The sequence below is a fragment of the Cyphomyrmex costatus genome, unplaced genomic scaffold, assembly GCF_001594065.2.
Source record: "Cyphomyrmex costatus isolate MS0001 unplaced genomic scaffold, Ccosl1.0 scaffold5, whole genome shotgun sequence".
NCBI classification, from domain to species: domain Eukaryota; kingdom Metazoa; phylum Arthropoda; class Insecta; order Hymenoptera; family Formicidae; genus Cyphomyrmex; species Cyphomyrmex costatus.
The window spans coordinates 757167-778337 of NW_017279267.1; the positions used below are offsets into that span (position 1 = coordinate 757167).

Genomic DNA, 21171 nt, shown 5'->3' on the forward strand with positions numbered 1-21171 from the left:
GGTCGTCAATTATTTTGCAATGAATTTAGGATTATCGGAAATGTCGGAACGAAGTAATAGCATGTTGAAATATTAGCACGCCCAGTGTACTCTAAATTGCAGCGAATAAATTTATTACGTATCACAAACAGGCTTGGTTCATGGATATAATGCGATATTTGAATTTTGCGCGTCAATGATAATAAGATTATAGGTATGAACCGTATGTACTTCATGATCTCATGTGTATAGCTTCCAATTAAATCAATCTTATTAATTCTGCTATATTATTATGCATGTCACATATTCTGCAGCGTTACAAAGTTACAAGAATTTTTACGGTTAATCGTAAGAAATTATAATATAATTTCGGTACAATGCATACAACTTTGTTTTCAATTTAAAAAAAAACCGAATAAGAAAATAATTAATTTGTCATTAATGCACCGTAAGGCGGCTTGAGAAGAGAAACGGTCCAAACAAGAGAATTGCTGCGGCAAAGTCCACCAATCGACGCGTTTCTCTGCAGCTATAGGAGTGTCACGTCCCTCTGAGGGAAGAGAATGGATGCACCAACGTGGACGTTCGAAACGCGTGCAGAATTTCTAATCTACTTGGTACACCGCGACGTGGGCGCGTACGCAAATCATGAAAGTGACAAAGCGATCGGCACGCCGACGTGTGCGATTAATTCCCAGAGAGATCGATGCCCAGTGCAGTGCCAGCGCGCTGCCAGCATCGCGGAATTCTACCTAACATCCTTGTGTACAGCATGTAAATTAGATGCGTCTACGTACGTCGAACAGAACATGCCGAAAACGTGCTCACGTATTTGTTAATGATACAGTAACCTGCAGCTTCGGTCCATCCATCTTTTCCACGATCGCCACAATATCATCATCTCTCTCTCTCTCTCTCTCTATTGATTTTGATTAATTAAAACGGCCGCTGAAGAAAGATGATTAAATAATTATATAAAATAAACGTATTGCGGTCGAGATTATATAAATATAAAATTATATTTATGTATTTGCCATATATTTGTATTATCGTATCAGTTTGCACTTAATTGGAAATAGTCATTTTAACAACAGTTTTTGTTTTGTTAATAATTCACTTTCGTCGTTTTTACTTAATTTGAAACGTTACTATATGTACTACATATAGATAATTATACAGTCATAATTACAGCGGAGTTCATTTTATAGCACAAGTATTATTTGATATGTTTCTCTCTTCAAGTATGGAGATTGTAAGAGGCTCTATTCGCTGTACATGGAACTGGATTTCACTTTGGACACTACGTGTACGATTGCTTTTGAATCTTAGATCGCTAATGGTGGCTTGAATTAAGCCGAAAGGTTCAAACCAAGCCACTAACAAACGTTCTTGTTAATGTAAAATGGGACACGGTTAGAAAAAATATTGCTGTGAACACTAATCCTATGCCATAACGGTAAATTCCATTTGTGAATATACGGATTTACAGGTGCAACAAATATTTATTCTTTTCGTACTCGTAAAAATTATTTGCAAATGCAAAATGTTTGTCAAATATGCAAAGTTATTTGTTATAAACAGCAAATAAATTTAACAATTAAATTTTGCAATCTCTTTGCATCCATAACAAAATCATTTTTTTCCATGAACAAATACAATATAATCTAATTTTTGCGCACGAATTACCGCGCAGAATTTTAAACTCTGACGTACCTTTGTTAAATAGTTACTTGTTGATAATATATGTATACAAATATAGTAAATGAATAATCAATTGTCGGACTATTCAATCGTTGATATAGTCAGTCAATACCATTCCCCTTTCCGTCATTCTCTGTCTATCTTTTCGTAGTTTAATCACTACATAGTCAAACTAAATCTGGATGTTACTTGAATCAATACGACATATACATGTAGAACGTATTGACACAACGCGTAATGCACGTGCTCGCTCGCGTGCGTGGCTGCATGACGTATGCAATACCCGCAACGGGAGAACTACTCGAACATGCAACCGAGCGTTCGCCGTGAGTCCATCCGTATATACCTGCAATTCTCGCAATTTATAGTATCTGCAACGCGTTGCACCTGCAACACGTTTGTCATAAATCGGCTCGTTCTACGAATCGGTCTCCCAAAGCTATCCAAAGTGTAATGCGTACGATATGTTCTGTATATTCGCAAACATTATACGAATATCGTAAATCGAATATAAAAAGAAACTTAGGACACGAACATTTTGTACCATCAGGACACTATCTAACTCACTTCTTGTGAGAAGTAAATGAGTTAGAGAATAAATATGATTTTAGATTGATCAGGAGACGCGGTAGTGTCTCCGGTTATGTTAAAAAAAGTACTAGTTAATTTAAAAGTTAGTTAAAAGATTAATAATAGACACTACAAGTTTATTTATTATCAAAAAAAGAATATACAGTACATGTTACATTCAAAATAGAAAATATTTTTATAAAAAATAATTTTATAATATTGCTATTAAAAAAAGAAGTAGATAGATAAAATAATTGATGTATTCTGGAGCAAGTTTTTTAAGAATATAATTAATAGAGATTAGCAAAATATAAGAGAACGTGATAAAATATACTATACATAAAAAAAGAGAGAGAGAAGAAGAAGAAGGGAGGAAGAGAGAAAAGATGTAAAAACATATTTAAAACTCCAAACCTGTTCCACACATAAACGCACACAAGCACATTCATAAAATGTGTAAAATATACCTATAAAATAATTCAAGTACTTATATGTAATAATTACTATTAAGTATACTGACATTATTTTTGCAAGATACCTCTTTTACATCGATATATTATATTTGAATATATTCACATAAATCAAAATATATGAAAAAATTTTATATCTATTACATTAAATAGATAAAAAATGGTTATAACGAAAATTCAACATGATTTCGTTTATGGACAAAGAGAAAATACTGTGAATAAAATTTGAAAATAAAAGGCGATTGGTAAGATCTACAGATCTCTAAACTGCAACATCGCGTAAGCCTACGACGATGTGTAACATATGGAGTCGCATGGTGAAGGATGCATAAAACATGAGAAGTCCATTGGACTGTGTTACGAATCAGAATTATTTATTGTGGTTTGAACTATGCGATTGTACCATGCATTCACCACGACACGCCTTGCTCTCCATTTGCATTGTCGAGTATGAAAATAGAACCAGGCATAAAAAGGTTGAAAACCGCTGTTCTAGAATGACGTTCTCGAACTAAACCCAAAGAACGGAGATAGAATGTAGAATACACGACACGCGCATTTCCCAAGTGGTACAGATCAACGTTTGCCGCAACCGCAGAGTCCTCCGCTCATTCGCGCGATATGCGAAATGCATGATACGTACTACGTACGCGCATGTTTTTGACGTTATATATTAGAGTTATGTATTTTAATACGAAAATATTAAATTGAAACCACTGACTAAAATGAAAAATAATTCTCTTTTTATGCATATTATGTACTTCGAAGCATTCGTAATTCTAAATGGACCGTACTCATTATCGGCTATATAATTAATCAATTTCTTACAGTTTAAGATTTACTACTTTATTGTGTAGACGCCACGTTCCCTTATAGGAATCTAATACTGAAAATTACTTGAACAATGCTTCTAATACTCAAAATAAATGATTAATTATTACCTTCTAGTATTAAATTTCTGTAAGGATTTAGATATATATACAAATATATTTATATACTTTTAAATAAGCAAAATTAATACTCTTCAATAATACTCTTAATAGATATGATAATTTTACCGTATATACACACACACATATATTATATATACATACATATATATGTACTTACGTTTGAAGTTATATTATTTTAGCATAACTTACAATGCTCCTCCCAGGTATTCCAAGTATAGTCTTTCGCACTACTAACTCAAGATTTCGCTATATTGCATCTGATGGAATAAACTCGTGTAATTAGTCACACCGTATAGTTTGGTATACCGGCGTGATTTCAGAATGTATATCTTGCCAACAAATGGTTGCAATCAGCTGGAACCAGTGACATACCGACGTGGCCATCTCTCTTCAGCTTAGTCTATACCCGAATGCCGGACTTTGAAAGTTGAATTACGCTGTATTTCGCGCGAGTGGTTGGGAATTAACGATGGCTTTACCATGTCTATTTGCTTGTCAGCTGTTCGGATATTGTTTGTGCATGGATCATATTATTTCAGTTTCAAATTTCAATCCTTCTCGTTGGAATGTTTTCAGAGATTGGTTTACTGCGAGTATTGTTATATCACGTAACTATTCAAATTATCTATCACAGAAAATTACTAGAATTAGATTTTAATATCCTAAAATTTAATACACCTTTATTAGTTTTGCGAAGCTGACACCAAAATCTATAACATATAGACAACATATAGTTACTGACGCGCTGGGTCTGCAAAATCCACTTTATTTACATTACCTGAAAAAAGCACGATTTAATTTCAAGGAACTAAAATGTCATATATGAAAAAACTGAATATTGAATACATTTTAATAAAAATAATTCAAATTTGCAAATGTAACAAAAAAATTGAATCATTTGACATTTTTGACGAAGAAATTTAATTGATTTATGGGTATCCAATAGATTCACAGTTTCGAAAGATTAAAGATCTCGTGTATTCGTTCATGTAAAGTATATGCCACACTTACAAGTTAGATAAATTTTATTGTATTTTATATTATTTGATAATTTTTTCTCGATACATTTACGAACATCGGCTATATAAATAATATAATTATTTGTACCGTATAGTTTATTAGATCATCTATTACAGATTACTTAACATATGAACAAATTAATGACCGCGATCTCTTGTTGAAATATTCAAGGCTCCTAGTGTGTCAATTGAGACATCGTTTTCCACGATCTTGTTTCCATTTTGAATCATATCAGTTTGATCGGATCTGCGTGAATGACAACTTACACATGTCATATATTTCTAAATCCATTCTCTTAATAACGCGATCATATTAAAGCAGAGCTTAACGATACTACTAATATAGGACGTAACTATTTTTATATTAGAAAGAGAGAGAGAGAAAAGAGAGAGTGACGAGCTGATGAACGGCTGACTAGATAGATTCTTCTCGGTATCCGAGACACGCTTCCAACAGTTCCACCGGAATTCTCGATCAGTTTTTCTTCCCTCGGGCGAAAAGAAAAATTCCCACGATCGGGAGAACGGAATTGACGCGTTGGTGCAAGAAAGAAGAGGCGACCGATGAAGCAAAACGGCGAAGAGATCGAAATGTGCGGGGAAAAGAGAAAGGAATAAGGAAGCTTCAGAGGCACGAGATGACGGCGAAGAGTCGCGTGCGGAAAAGAAAATTTCGCGCTCCGTGGCATACTGATCCCTTTTGACGTGCGACTTCGTCGTGGGATTGTGCGCTCGTATATTCCTTTCTTCCCTCTGTCGCAACCCCGTGAATTCTGTGTCGGATCTCGCAAAGATTGTCGGAATTGTTGGAGGTCCGGGGAACTCCCGTGCTCACCTATCGCTGACTCGATGAAAGTCAGGATTACCTGCACAAGTGCTCCAATTCGTCTTCGGTCGTAGAACAATCGACTGCAGCGGGTTTTACGTCCGCGGTGTTCTCAAATGGAACTTCTGTTGGCGTTACGTGACGGGACTTATGAAGGAGAAGTCTGTATTCGCGAGTACGTCAAATTTTTCGATATACCCCATGAAAGTTTCTTGTATTTACAGCGTTGTTGAAATTCGAACTACTTTTGAAATATACGTATTCAGATTACATATTGTAACAGCAAAAGTACGTGGGTAAATGTTTTTGACAGTTGTTTTCGCGTTAAATAGTTTCTGACACTTGTCAATCATATTAAATATAATATAATATTGTATTAAATAGATCTTTTTCAATCGCAGAGAGTGATATGTTCATTATAACAAAAATTTTTTAATTTTTATTCAAGAGGAATAAGATTATTACAAAGTGCACGTGTGAAAAAGGAACAATGAGACACTAGTGAAAGAGGAACAATGAGACTCGAGATAACCGGTAAGGCAATCTACGGAACTTCCACCTCAACTTTTTAGTAGAAGACATCTTATTTTATTTCTTTGGCTCCAAACATTACATATCTGAACACTGTGGAGGTGCTTCTTCTACGGTATAAACTCAGAAAAATTTGTCATCGCGAGTTAGTATCTAACTTGGTGATCCTTGGACGAGCAACGTGACTTTCTTCATCGTCGTGCTCCCCGCGCGAGATCTTCGTTCCCTTTCATTCTCGACTTTTCCATTCTCTCGTCCGTCTTTTCTCTTTCTGCTTGCGACGAAATAACCATGAAGATATTCAACACATCTAACAATGTCGGACAGTACCGCGAACTTCGTCGGTAGCATAAAGTGCAACTATAGAAATTATCATTATCAAAGTTAAAAGAGAGTACAAAGCGCGAAGAACTGTAAACGGTAACCATAAACGGAATGCTGTTAAGTTGAATCAGTATCGTTATGTTGTTGTAATAGAAAGAGAAGAGTCCACATTAACGTGTTCTTCAAAGCAATTCTAAAACTTACAATTTTAAAAAATGTTTTACAAAAATTTAAATCATTTAGCAATGATTTTAATTCATAAATTAATTACAAATTACAATATAAAAAGATGAAAGAATTAATTTATTCTTCTTCGAGAAGCAATAAATATTTAATAATTAGAAAAATTACAAATTTTATAATATACTTTGATAAAAAATTTTTAACGAAAAATGCAATAAATTTCATATTTTGTATCTGTAATATTTTTCTTTCTATGCGAAAAAATTTACAATTTTATGAAATTGTCTTACAAAAATTAAAGTCATTTAGTAATAGTTTTAATCCATAAATTACAATATAAAAAGGACGAAGAAATTAACTTACTCTTCCATTAAGAAGTGATATATATTATTTAATGATTAGAAAAATTAAAAATTTGTATTTATTTTTACTTTTAAAAATTTTATAATATATATTTTAATATAAATGTCGTTAATGAAAAATAATAAATTTCGTATTTGTTGTCTGATTATTTCTCTGTCTCTCTCTCTCTCTTTCTCTCTCTTTCTACATGAAGTTCGATTTTCTAGATAGAATAATGGAATGTACTCTCTATTCAGCAACATACTGAAAAATTCGAATACATGATCACTGTAAGTAGTAGTACTATCAACACTAGGATGTTGTGTGTCTCGACTGCGCCTGTTGCGGGCGTAAATGCATATTTACGTCGAATATTGGCCGTTATTGGCAGGTTGGCTGAATGTCGATAACCTGAGCGATGGCCCATAACGGGAGAATGCCAGCGAATCGATTAAATAAAGTCACGAGTTACGATCGGGTGCGACGGGTCGAATGCAAAAAGCAGGGAGAAATTCACCAGAATGTACATAATATGAAAATACATGTAAATGTAGCGCATGATGCCGTAAACAATCATGACAATTCGAATGATGACACGATGTGTACGTTTAATGTATGCGCTGCTGCTCGAAATGTTGAACGATATAATACGTGCAACACACTAGCCCCGTATTTATTATAATTTGAAATACAGATCTCTGTTAATTTATGCTCTCATATTCATATAACAAACAATGAAAATTATTTAAACGAAATGAATCGCTCCATGCTTAAAAATATTATTATACGGGAAATTTCCAATTTCCGAAATATAATTTTTTGTTAAATAGCATTTTAAGGTATTCTTTATTAAGTTAAGAATTACTTATTAATGTCACTGTTACTTTTTTTATAAGAATTATTTTTTTTTTCTGTCTATATATGACAGTAACGATAACGTTACCTCATTATATTTTTACAATAACGGTAACGAATTCAGTCATTACTTTTATCGTTATTTTAGTTTCCTATTATCCTTAAATGTATTCAATATATCGCATTATTTTTTATTAAATTAGATTAAATAGAAATACTTTATTTAAATAGAATTTTTTAAATATTGAAAAATATTTAGTACTTTATATCTTACGCGCTGCATCCCGAGTATTTCCATAGTCGCTGCCAATACTGAAAGTCTATATTATGTACAGTGGCATGCAAAAGTTTCCGACTAGTGACATTTTGTACTTTAATTTATAAAAAAAAGCCTAATAAAATTTTAATTATTTAGGCGTTAGTATAATACAAAATGATAATGAAATCTTCTATTAATATCTGACAATGATTCATTAGGTTTTTTTTTATAAATTAGAGTACAAAATAATTTTTATAAATAGAGTACAACGTCACTAGCCGGAAACTTTTGCACACCTCTGTATAATGTGAACTATAGGTTTTAGCAGTATTAGTAGTAAGTATTGGAATGCACTCTTATGGTAACAACAACATTGAAAACAATGTTTAATAAAAATTTTTGTAAAATTTTCATGTATGAATTACAATCGAAGTTCCTAAAAATAAGTTTATTAAAAAATAAAAATATTAATATAAAAAATTAGAATATTCGTTAGAAGGTTTAAAAGAAAAAAAGTTTGCTATATAAAGATTATAATTTTAAATTTTAAATTACATTTAATATTAAATAATTTAATTAAAAAATCTAATATCTTACTTTAGCATTATAAAAAAGTAATGAGAAAAGTAACTAAATTGCTATTTCTTAAGTAACGGTAACGGTAAAAGACATTATTTTTTAAAATTAATAACAAGTAATGGTAACAAATTATTTTTTATAAAAAGTAACGTTAACAATACCGTGTTATCTTTATAAAATAACATTCCAACCCTGTGTTTTTGATTAACGACACGTACTTTCTCTTTGTACGATACAGAACTGCCTCTGGCAACGGACTCGATTTCGACGAAATCGACGACGGCGGCGAAGCGATCTGTGCCGACGGATGCACCAATGCTGAACTACATCTTTGATACGCACAGCACTTTGAACAAGCATCAGCATCACCATGATCACAAATGGGGCCCTCACTTCGAAGGCGAGAGCTCCAACATTACCGTGCAAGCTGGTGCTAGTGTTACACTCGATTGCAGAATATCGTTGCTGCAGGACAAAACCGTAAGTGTGAAAACGCTTACTCAGTCATACTGTTCGCTCCTTCTCTTCGTGCTTCATATCTGGTTGCCCACAGCTTTTAATCACTGCTGCAAATGTACAGTGCAATAATTCACAACTAATCTCAGAATATTTTGCCTTATTACACCTTGGGTAAGCTACGTTTAGCTTATTATGATTAATCTGCTACGCTGGCGCGTTTGTACATTTTATATTTCAAGGAACGAATTTAAGAAGAAATTCACGTAATCGCTGCTGGTGACCCGGTTTTCGCATACGTAATCTGCACATAATAATTTAGCAGTAAATCCGTGTTCGTAAAATATTATTTATATGAAGTTTTCTTAACATTTTATGATTACTTACTCAAATCTTGTATTAAACGTAAGAGTTTTTAAGATAATCGTGCGTATTTTTTTTAATTTCAGCAGTGATATTTTAATTTTAATTTTTGTAAGCAAAAAAATTTGACATGGTATACAAAAAAAAGTATAATGACATTTAATCTGCTGCGAAACCACCTTATGAGTATGCAAAGCTACAAGTGACTTTATTGCCAAGTACTGCCATATTCATTTGGATTGCACGTATTGCTTTAATGCAGTTACGACAGCGTTTCTACATTATCCACGCCCAAAACTACAGAACAAATTATGCGGTCAGATATCGGTTGTGTGCGCATGAATCTCTCTGGCGCTCGAACAGATAATATCCTGTTCCGTAGCAGCAATTTATAATATAGCTTATAGTTAACCAATACCACAGATTCGCAAATTAAATTGAAATTAAATATCTGTTTAATATACACATATAAACTTTAAAAATTTGTATCTAACTTTATGAAAGCATTTTTAATAAATAAATTATTTTTTACTTAATTAACAGCATAAAGACAGAGTCTGAAAATTCAGCTATTAAGATTTAAAACCTTACTTGATAACCTTACAAAACAATTTTTTGTAACGAAATTTTTTAATTCTTAAATGTTCTGACAAACAACATTATATAGACAGATCTAACACTAATATAATATAATATAATATTATTATACATTTATTTAAACAATGATTAAATAAAGGCCGAATGACGGTCAAGCAAGATTTAGGTTGCTACAGTAATGTGTGAATTTTATTTACCACGTATGTAGTCTTCTTTAATCGCGCGCCGAAATATTTTCAAACTTTTTACAAACGCAACTCTAGTAGTAGTTATTTAGAGTTGCGTTTGTAAAAAGTCTGAAAATATTTCGGCGCGCAATTAAAGAAGACTACATACGTGGTAAATAAAATTCACACATTACTGTAGCAACCTAAATCTTGCTTGACCGTCATTCGGCCTTTATTTAATCATTGTTTGAATACTAACGGTCCTACAAATATTGGAATTTATTTAAATGAAAGAAGTAGATTAATGTATTTATTTCCGCTTTAAGTTATCTCTTTTACATTTGTAGGTAAAATAATTATTTAAAAAAATGATAATTTCTTAAGAAAAAAACGGAAGTTAAAAACTGATGATAATTTGTATCTTCACACATGTATATATTATTAGCCTATATATCAAATCTCTAAACCAATAATACTTGATTAGTTTCCGTAGATTCATGTAGAAGATATTACATCTATAATGGGGTTATTCAGCAACATGTTACTCAACGTCAATTACGTGGATAAATTGCATTCTCTGTTTCATATGTGCTATCTCTTACTCTAATCTTGACATAAATTCGAATAAATTTCGATTATAATCTCTATTTAATACAATATAAATTCATTTATTGTACAGAAGCATTGAAATCTAATTTAGTCATAAATTAAACGCTATTCTTTTAAGTATGGAAAAGAAAAATTCCAGAAAGGTATTTTATTTATTAGAAAAATATTTGCATATGGTTATCAGGCAAATATCTGTCCGATAAAAATGTTTCTGTAAGAAAAATCAAAGTAAAGTTAGTTTATTTCCAATATAATCAATAAATTTATATTAATTTGGTTTGAAATTTCTATTAAGTTTTCCGATTACCGCAGCATTGCGATAAAAATATTAATCAAAAAATAAAACGTAAAAATAAAATATATTGTGAGAAGAATCGAATATTTTTACAGAAAAGATAGTAGAACGATGCAACATGCTTGCTTATAAAACACGTACACATGAGAATTGTCGATACAACCGGAAAAATCCGTACGACGATTGTCTATACACCTGTTGATATTTTTACGTGTAATACTTGGTGTTGACTGGTGCAGACATTTGATCCGAAAAAATATCTAAATCTTTAGTGGCTACAGATAGTGTTGCGCATCATATTTATATAATCATTATAAAAAATCACAAAAAATATTTGTGTTCCTGTGACTCTAACCAGAGGTGTTTTTATAAATTTTTGGTCACAAAAAAAACAATGCCCTAAGCCAAATTACTCTAGTACGTCAAGTTTTAAAATTATTTTGGATTTTAGAATAAAAAATTGCTGGTTATTATAACAAAAACGAATAATAATAAATTAAATAAAGAAATAAAAATAGATGAAAATATTTAAATTTTATATATTGCTTCTGTATTAGCAAAAAATAAAAGATTGTCTGAAAGAAAAAATAGTAAAAATAGTAAAAATGTTTGTTAAAAATACAATGCGTAGAAAAATAGAAACTTTTTTACGTTTAACAAAATAAGCCAAATTACTCTAGTATGTCAAGTTTTAAAGTTATTTTGAATTTTAAAATGAAAAATTGCTGGTTATTATAACAGAAACGAATAATAATAAATTAAATAAAGAAATAAAAATAGATAAAAATGTTTAAATTTTACATATTGCTTCTGTATTAGCAAAAAATACAATGCGTAGAAAAATAGAAACCTTTTTATATTTAACAAATTTATCATAACAACGAATAGTTGGATTTAATGTTATAAGTCCCATTCTTTTTGTAATAAAATCTTCTTTATTAAAAGTTTTATTATAAATTAAATTTTTAATAAATTATTATAATTTTATTAAAAATGAAAATGCAATTTTAAAATGGGATGGAGATAAAACAAATATGAAAGATGACATTTTAAATCATCCCTTAGTTGTATAAAAATAAAGGTAAATCAATTAAATGCTGCTTTTCATATTATACTAAAAATATATATATTTGAAGTGAATTTAGTGCTACCACACAATTTCGAATCAAACCGAAGCGCACATGTGCTTTTCTACGCAATGTATTCTTAACAAACAAACATTTATGATTTTTTGATTTTTAATAATAAAGAATCAATATAAAAAATGCAAACATTCACCTATTATATTTGACGATTTGGGATTTATTATGCATTGACTGTATTCAGTAAAGAAAACTGATCAGTGAGTGCTCAGTGATTCTTTAATATGATTGGTTCTTGCCTTTAGTTCTTCGCAAGATCTAAGTGTAGAAACCAATCTCTCACATTAAAGAATCACTGAGCGCTCACTGATCAATTCTCTTTGTTGAAAGTAGCCATTCTTTTCCTGTAAGTCGCTGATTTTTTATCTTAAGATTCGAAATAATTTTAAAACCTAACGTAATACGGAAAATATATATAATAGATCAATTTGATTTGTGGCATTATTTTTATTAACTGAAAATCTGTATATAAGAAATATCTACTTTAGTTAAAATTACTTGACGTAATTTTTTATAATTTTTTATTATATAAATAATAAAAAGGTAATAAAAATGATTTCTTTAGTTTTAAATTAAATTCTTCAGGAGGATCGTTTTGTATTTGCATGCAGGTATCCTGGCTACGGCGACAGGAGAGTAGTGAGAAGATGAGATTGCTGACAGTGGGCCAGCAGACATATACGGGCGATTCGAGATATACCATTGAATTTCAGTACCCGGACAACTGGCGTCTGCGTATCAAGCGTGTTAACAGCAGCGACGAGGGCCAATACGAGTGTCAAATCAGCACCCATCCACCAAAGTTCATTTATGTCAACCTACACATTAACGGTAAGTGATAACGTGTGCTAATGACCTTCTGCCGACCGTCAATTTCGAGACAGCAATATTGATAATGATGACAATTATGCTTCACCGAACCGTAGCTTTGCGAGAGAAAGATTTCCATACGTTTCTGATTCACGCACTCGCTTTGGGTAAATTCAAAAATTTGAGTAAATTTGCGTTCTTTTCATACTCACGCCAGATTTAAATTCTTTATATTGTAAAATATAATTTATAGATTTTTCTGAGTGAATTCTTTTTGAGCAATTTGACGGCAATTGTTTTATCTTCTTAAAAGAAGCGAAGCAAAGAACGAAAACTTCTCTAATATTTACTCTCTCTCTCTCAAGCTCACATGTCTTTTTTTCTATTTAACACCTTTTTGATTCACCCTTCTGTGTCTGAAATGAATTTAATGTAGCGCGATAACGAACAGAGAAAAAATATAAAAGAAATTTAAATAATTGGAATAAAAACGCAATTTTTCTTTATATCTTGTAAACTAAAAACTTGATAGGGGGAATATAGAAAACTGTATATTTTAAAACAAAATTAATAGAATAAAATTCTTATACACATGTATATGCTTTAACAATTAAAAATAGTGCTAAATGTGAGACTTGAATCAGCACAAACTAATTAAGATGGAAAAAACTTTCTTTGTAAATCGTTCTTTTCTTCAATGCCACTTTCGTGCTCATTTGAATTAGCCAAAGAGCAAAGAAGAAAGAGACGCTACATCTCCGGTAATACCTACCTACGATTCAATATTCTAGCGACAGAAAGTAGACGAGAAGAAGAGAAACTCAAATTCCACAATTCTGCTAGCGATCGGACAAATTGCCTCCGTCTGCAATGTTCTTGCGGCGGAGATCGCTTAAAAGGATAATTGAAAACGAAGTACCTTGTAGTTGAGATAGAGAGACGGGGATAGGAAAGAGAAAATCCACGGTCTGTTCGGTTCGGAAGGATGGCGCGGTGCAAAGCGGAAGAACTTCATCTCGTTGTAGTCCGGTAATCGAGGTGTGTCGACTAATTCGGCGAAATGATGGTACGTAAAGGTGAAGTGGCAGCTAAGGGGAGCTAGAGCGAGGAATGGACAATAGAAAATTGCAAACTGCAGGAAGATTTTAATAAACGTAAGGAGAGAAAATGCATAATATTTTAAAGGCTAACGGCGAACAATAAAGATGTCCACGACTAGCATTACGAAAAAAGAATAGAGATGGATGGATGGATGGATACATTTATTAAAAAATTGCGAAATCGATTGCTCCAGGAAATACAAAAATATTCCGCACAAATATATACGATGTAAATAATTATTGCAATCATTTTAAAATACCTTTCATACGCGAAAAGAACAATTTCGCTGAAATATCTAAAAATTTAACTAAATACGGACTTCAATCATTTTATTTAATAATTAAAATAATTATGTAGAATGTTCCAAACATGCTGCAAAAAACAATGCTGCACAAAGTTTTGCTATTCTAGCGATTAATTTGAGCGTCCTGCACAATTATTTTGACGCGTCCTGCGTAATTATTTTGATGTAGTCTAAAAAATTATGTTTTAGTCTGTATCTAGTTAAATTTTACTTTAGCAAAACCGTTCTTCCCGCATGCGAGAGATATTTTAAAATAATCGTTTACTTTGTTTTAAACTAATTGTTTACTTTGACATCGCGTACATTGAACAGTGCGGAATATTTTTGTATTTCTTTAAGTCGATTTCGCGACTTTTTAAATAAATATACCCGTCCATCATTCTTATTGTACGATCGTAAATAAAATCTTTCTCAAATTTAAAGCTACAGTAATTTGCACAAAGAGATAAATAAGTTCTAGATAAGTAAAGACGCGATATCGTATTTGACTTAGTTTTCGCTAAATCGTATAGAATTGCAGGGTTACAGTAAAAAGGGCAAGAGTTTTCTCTTTTACTTATTTCCTGGTTCGCGCGCCTTTGCTGATGTGAGATTATATCGTAAGCTTTCGCTTCTACGAGATAAGACGACGTAGCTTCTTCATGTTATAGCCAAGAAACTCCTAACGCGAGTTCAAAGGGATTATCTACTTAAAGTCCCTCGTACTTATCCTCGTAGCATTTCTCCATTTTCGTAATTTGTCAAAATAATATCTGTGGTGTGCGCGACAATCATCGATTGCCTGGAAATATTGCTATTTTATATAAATAATCTTTTGTGAATAATTATGATTTTTACATCTCGATGGTGACATGGAGATGTTAGCTGTTTATTTCGCGCTTCGTGTTATCGAGATTTCACTTGATATTCGTAGAATTAAAATTTAATCGTTTCACGCTGTTGATACCTTTGTGCGTGAGCTTTCATGCGGTCGTTTGTAACGCGGTCCGAAACGTCAAATGCCATTGAAAGAACGATATATCGTTGAATTGCGCATTCTCATTGTCCCCCAGCAACCTCTATTCTCTTTCTGTATCTGTTCAACTTTGAAAGTCAAATTACGGTAAACACAATTGTCCATTGTGCGAATCTTGCAATCGCGTTTTATCGATGGATCGCGCCATACGATAATTAACGCAAGAGATATGAATGTACCCAGCCTCACTATTGTCGCAAGCTCCAATCAATTATCAATGCTATTTTTTGAACAGAGTGAATTTATGTTTGCGTGATAAATATACGTATAACAATGGCAAATTAATTAATCTGTTGAGTTTATAATTATTTATTATTAGTAATTATTTACAATTAGTATAGTATATTATGTAAATGCTGAAAAATTTTCTCTTCGTACACTACAATTAATATAATTTAACATGAAAATTTTGTCATACCCAAGATACAATCAATAGCGTATGATCACAAGTTGCCATACAAAGAAAAATATATAAAACGAGTAATCTCGTCCAATTCTGCACGGAGAAGTTTCGTTGAAATATTTAAAAATTCAACTAGATACAAATCTGAAAATAATTTTGTTGGATCATTAAAATAATTACACAGAATGCTCGAATTGGTCATAATGAATTTTTTGCAGCATTGCTTATTATATGTTTGAGATTTTTATGTTATTTCAATAGCTTAATAAAATTATTTTCAAATCTATTTATGTGTATCTAATTTTTTTTTAGATATTTTAGCAAACACTTCTTTTTGTGGACAATAACTACGTTCAGCAGACAAAGCAGTTCACTCATTGAATGCTCAATAATTCTTCATTATGATTGATTTTTTAAATTCAGTAAAGTACTAATGACAAAAATAAATCTTATGATTTATAAATATATATATTTATCATACTTATTAAAAAAATTCTGAACGCTTACTGATCTTCTTTGTCAGCTGAACGCAATAACCGCGTTCAACGAAGAAAGCAGCTTTGCAACTGTTGTAAAATTCCTTAATGCACTTGATCTTGCTCTTGTTAGTTCCTCACTGGATCTAAATGTAAACCAATTATATGAAAGAATTTTACAACAGTTGTGCAGAGCTGCTTTCTCTGCTGAATGCAACCATTGTCGCTGTATCATATTTGAAGAACGCTAGAATCGTCGCTGTGCTGGTGCACGTAAAAAGAAGGATCAACACTTAATCCATGAGAGGACTGAGATTCCGCAAGATAAAGTAACTGAGATTTTGGTATGCAGTACTACTCTCTCGACCTCTATCCATCGTCCGTCTTCCTATACGCCTGCCGTTGATCTCTGTTTCTTTGTCTCCGTTCTCTCTCTCTATAATTTAGTCGACGCGTGTTCTTTATACAATATTAATATATTAATAAAAGAAGATGTTACGATGTTAACAAAAGAGCGCATAAGTTTTACGAATGCGATACAATCTCTAATCTGCTTTTCGACTCTTGAAACATTCAAGAGTAGAATGAATGTGTTTTAAATTCAAATGTAACAGTGAGAAAGCTTTGTTCTTTACTAAAGTTCTATCGTTCGCACATTTTTCGCGATGAAATATGCGAAAATTCTAGCGTTTTATTGAGAACAATTTTTATTTGTCTAAAAATTTTATTCACTTAATTTAAGATTAAATTTAACGTTGTAATGTTAATAACATTCATCTCTATAACGTTATACATAAATAAATATTCGCACTAAGTATTTAGAAAACTACTAATATCTGCTCGGAGTTTTATTATTTGTATTAACTGCGAAAACATATGGTACTTTGAAATTTGCAAGCGTTAACGTAAAATTATTAGGTAAAGAGAGAAGAAAAGAAAAATAAGCGAAAAACATATTTCCGGACACGATGTTGGAATGAGGAAAATTTTGTATAGTGTTGCAAAAAAGCGTGTAAAATAAAATGCGGCTTACCTCAGATGGGGAACGTAAAAAGAGAAAGGAAAACCGGGCGAAAGAGAAAAGAGAGAGCGTAAGAGAGATTACATTTCGCACGGTATTCATGAGGTCGAGTACCAGGTCGGCGAGAGAACATTCTGATCTATCTCCAAAACGTTTCCCTTTTTCACGATTTCTTCCGGTAACCCTAATACATTGCTTAATTTTTGTGACCACGATATAGTCTACATAGATAGAGAAATCAATTGGAAATGATTCCAACCAAACGGAAGATGGAGATACGCGAATGAATCGGTTTGCTCGATCAGGTTTGGTACTCGATCATGTGGACAACACAATGACGTCAATATGAGAGATATTTATTGGGCCATAAAGTTAAATATTTGAAGCCGAATTCGATGTAATCCAATATCACGCTCATATGTACGGCCAAATTTCATGACGCGCAAATTGCCACGGCGAACTTGACAAACTCGGTAAATAGTGCTGATTGTGTTAGAATAAGGATCTTTCAAGTGATCGCCGTAAGATGGAATTACCATTTGCGATAGTGATCGTGACAAAAATATGTTACGACGAATAAAAAGTGTAGGTCTGCTTTTTATTTCTGGGCTATAATTTTCTCGCTAAATTTTCTTTCTTTTGCCAAATGTCAAATATATATATTTCACTTTAAGTTCCAAAAGTATATCTTTGTATGCTCCAATTTTGAATATCCGGTTGCTTTCACTTGTTGATTTTCCAATACTAAATAATAAATTCTTAAGTCCGAGAAATTGCAAGAATATACGATATATATATATATAACATAGTAGATTACACGACAATCTGAGCGAAATAAGAGATAATGTAGACAGTATCGATAAATTGAAAAGGAAATCGGATATCAGAAATTAATGGGTTGAAATATTACGTTTCAAATGAAAGACAGCTTTTCAACAAAAGTGTAACAGTATGGCTCCGCGTACATAATATATCATGTACAAAACTTTCGCACAAGCTACGAATACTTTGATATATTTAAACTAAGCGTTATAAGTACCTCTACTTCAAATATAGGGATTCGAAAACTTCTTGTAAGAGGATGAAAACTTTAAGTTGACGATGCGCTTGGAAAGCTCCGAATTGGCTGCGACATTCCCAATCTTTTTCTCATTGACCAAAATTATGACTTCGCGTCGGGCACTTCGGATGTTTGCTACCCGAAGAGATATCAATGTACTTTTGGAAAGAGTATTAATTTCACTTTCTTTCCGAGAATGATAAAAGATGTTATTAAATAAGAATTATCCGAGTTCTTAAGATAATTGCTGATCGAAAATTAATACCTAATGAATTTTACTTTTTGAATTTTTCAGCGCCGTCCGTCCAAATAGTGGACGCCCTAGGCGAACCACTGCGGGACAAATACTATGAAGCTGATAGCACCATCGAACTATTGTGCGTCGTACGTCATATAGCGATGCAGGTGCAGTACAGCGTCGTCCAGTGGCTCCACGGCAATAGAGTGCTAAACTACGATACGACGAGAGGCGGTATCAGGTAATCCGAATTTTTAAGAGAATTTGTATTCTCTTTCTGCCGCTTAGCTAAGAGAAATGAAGGCATATTCTTTACTTAATCTGTCCTTTAACCAGTTTATATATTTTTAAGCTGCTAACATCTTTCGTCCGTCTTTCATCTATTACATCAGAATTGTGTTGTGCGCTATAATATAATATAAATATAATACTTTATACAATAAACACACAATATCGATAAATGTATTAAAGTGGTGTATCAACATATATTTTATGTTATAAGACCAAATATGAAAACACTGATAAAAGTCTAGATGATACAGATAATATAGTTATTAAAGCTCGGAAATAATTTTAATAAAATCTTTAATATAAACACATTATAAACCATTTACTAAATCAATTAATTAAACGATAAAATATTATCTTACTCTTCTAATTATTACTAAACAGTTGGTTACTATTACTATTATGCTTGGTAATGTTTTTATTAAATATTGCATGAATATGCTAAATAAAAGATATTTAATGGCTATTATTAATATTATTATCAACTTTGACCACATACACATGAACTATTAGCATCTTCCACTTTTTCGTACAATGCTTCAAAATGAAACAAATCGCTATTTATATTACCTAAAATGTGAAAAGAAAAATGAAATATTTGCTTTTAACTTAACAGTTAGGCTATATGAATTCAAATCATCTTTAATAAAATGTTAGATGCATATTTTTTATGTTTTAGATATTTTTTAATACTTTTGTGTATTACATATTATATTTCGGCAGTTTTTAAGTGACTTGACTAAATGACCACCACGCATGTGAGTCATCGGTAACTCACGGTATCTTTGTTTGCCTTTACATTTGTTAAATAACTTCAATTTCAAAAATTATAAAGTTATTATATAAAGAAGATAGCCTAATCATGCATTGTATATTATAATTATGTATAATATTAAAAATTATTTTTAATTACGTTTCCTTTTGTCAAAATATTAAATGGCCTGAACGAAAAATTTAGCGTGGATCACTAGTGACGCTTGAGGTACAATATATAATATTATTGGTTCTTAATTTATTTATTTAGGTAATGATGATACAATTTATCAGATCAGATATAAAATTGGCATTAATAGTCTATATATAATTATTAATTATATACAGAAATATATTATTCTATTTCTAAGGAAAGTTACTTAATTTACTTTCTTCCTTTTAGTAGTAGTAACGTTATTTTAACAAAGAATATTTTCTTGAGAATAATCTTAAAATATATTTATTTTACAAATTTTAGAAAAATTATTATATACTTAACAATTATTATATACTTAAAAGAAAAATTAATTTTTTTTTGAACAATATTATAAAATTGATCAAAGAGAAGCAACTTTATAATAAGCAAATCGAATTTGTTTTAATTTAACAATCATGATTGGAATATTAAATTTACGTAGATTCAGAATTATTTTGAATAAATTTGATGCTTGTGATAAACTTATAACAGATTTGCGGAAATATAAACTTTTGAAATACTTGAAACAAGTAATTATTTTTTGCGTACAGTGTGTACTTTTCTGTGTGTATATATGATCGAAGAATATCAAATTTGTTTTTCAGTGCTAAAGCAAACACAGATATATAATTTTAAATTGTTATAATATGTATAATACAACTATATCCTAAGCCATAAATTGCATAGGTGCGAAGAGGTCTTTAAGCTTAATAGGTCTATTATTCAAAATTCGCTCGCGCGAAGTCGTTCTCGCTCGGAATGCTTCTCGACAAATATGAGAAATGCATAATCTAAATGTCAGACAAACTTGACGCGGTTATGCGAGCAAAGTGTAATTAATTCACGAAACTTTTCCTTGTTTGACGGGCATTTATGCGCGGTTGAAAGACTATGTCAACTTCCTGTAGAAACGACCGGGAAAAGTCAAATTTAGATCGCGTATGTACCATAATTCCCGCTCTTTGTACGTTCCGTCGGAGCGTTAAAAAATACGGCTCCCTCTTCCTCTGCGTCTCTCTCGGATTATATATTATTATAGATTCTCTGCAACTTGGCTGGAACAGTATAATTTCAAAGAACCGATTCTGGAGCGTAAGAATTCATTATCCGCGATCCATATAATGGAGGGGAGATTTGCCGGCTCGTTCAACTGTCGCGCTGAATAAAACTCAAGCGGAAATAAGAAAAAGGCAAGAGCGACGCGCTGTCGTATTAAGCTTCGTTAATATATAGTTCGTTTCACATCGTTCAATAATATATGAGGTATGGGACATAAAACATTCCGT

The 21171-nt window shown here is 31.8% G+C and overlaps 1 protein-coding gene across 1 annotated transcript in view; it reads left to right on the plus strand.

The window, feature by feature from the left end:
• The window catches only part of LOC108778260 (titin homolog), a 38462-nt gene that overhangs the window by 5665 nt on the left and 11626 nt on the right, over nucleotides 1–21171 (plus strand). Inside the window, 3 exon segments of the mRNA XM_083287330.1 lie at nucleotides 8830–9071; nucleotides 12832–13051; nucleotides 18706–18889. Coding sequence (XP_083143456.1) covers nucleotides 8830–9071; nucleotides 12832–13051; nucleotides 18706–18889 — 646 coding nt within the window.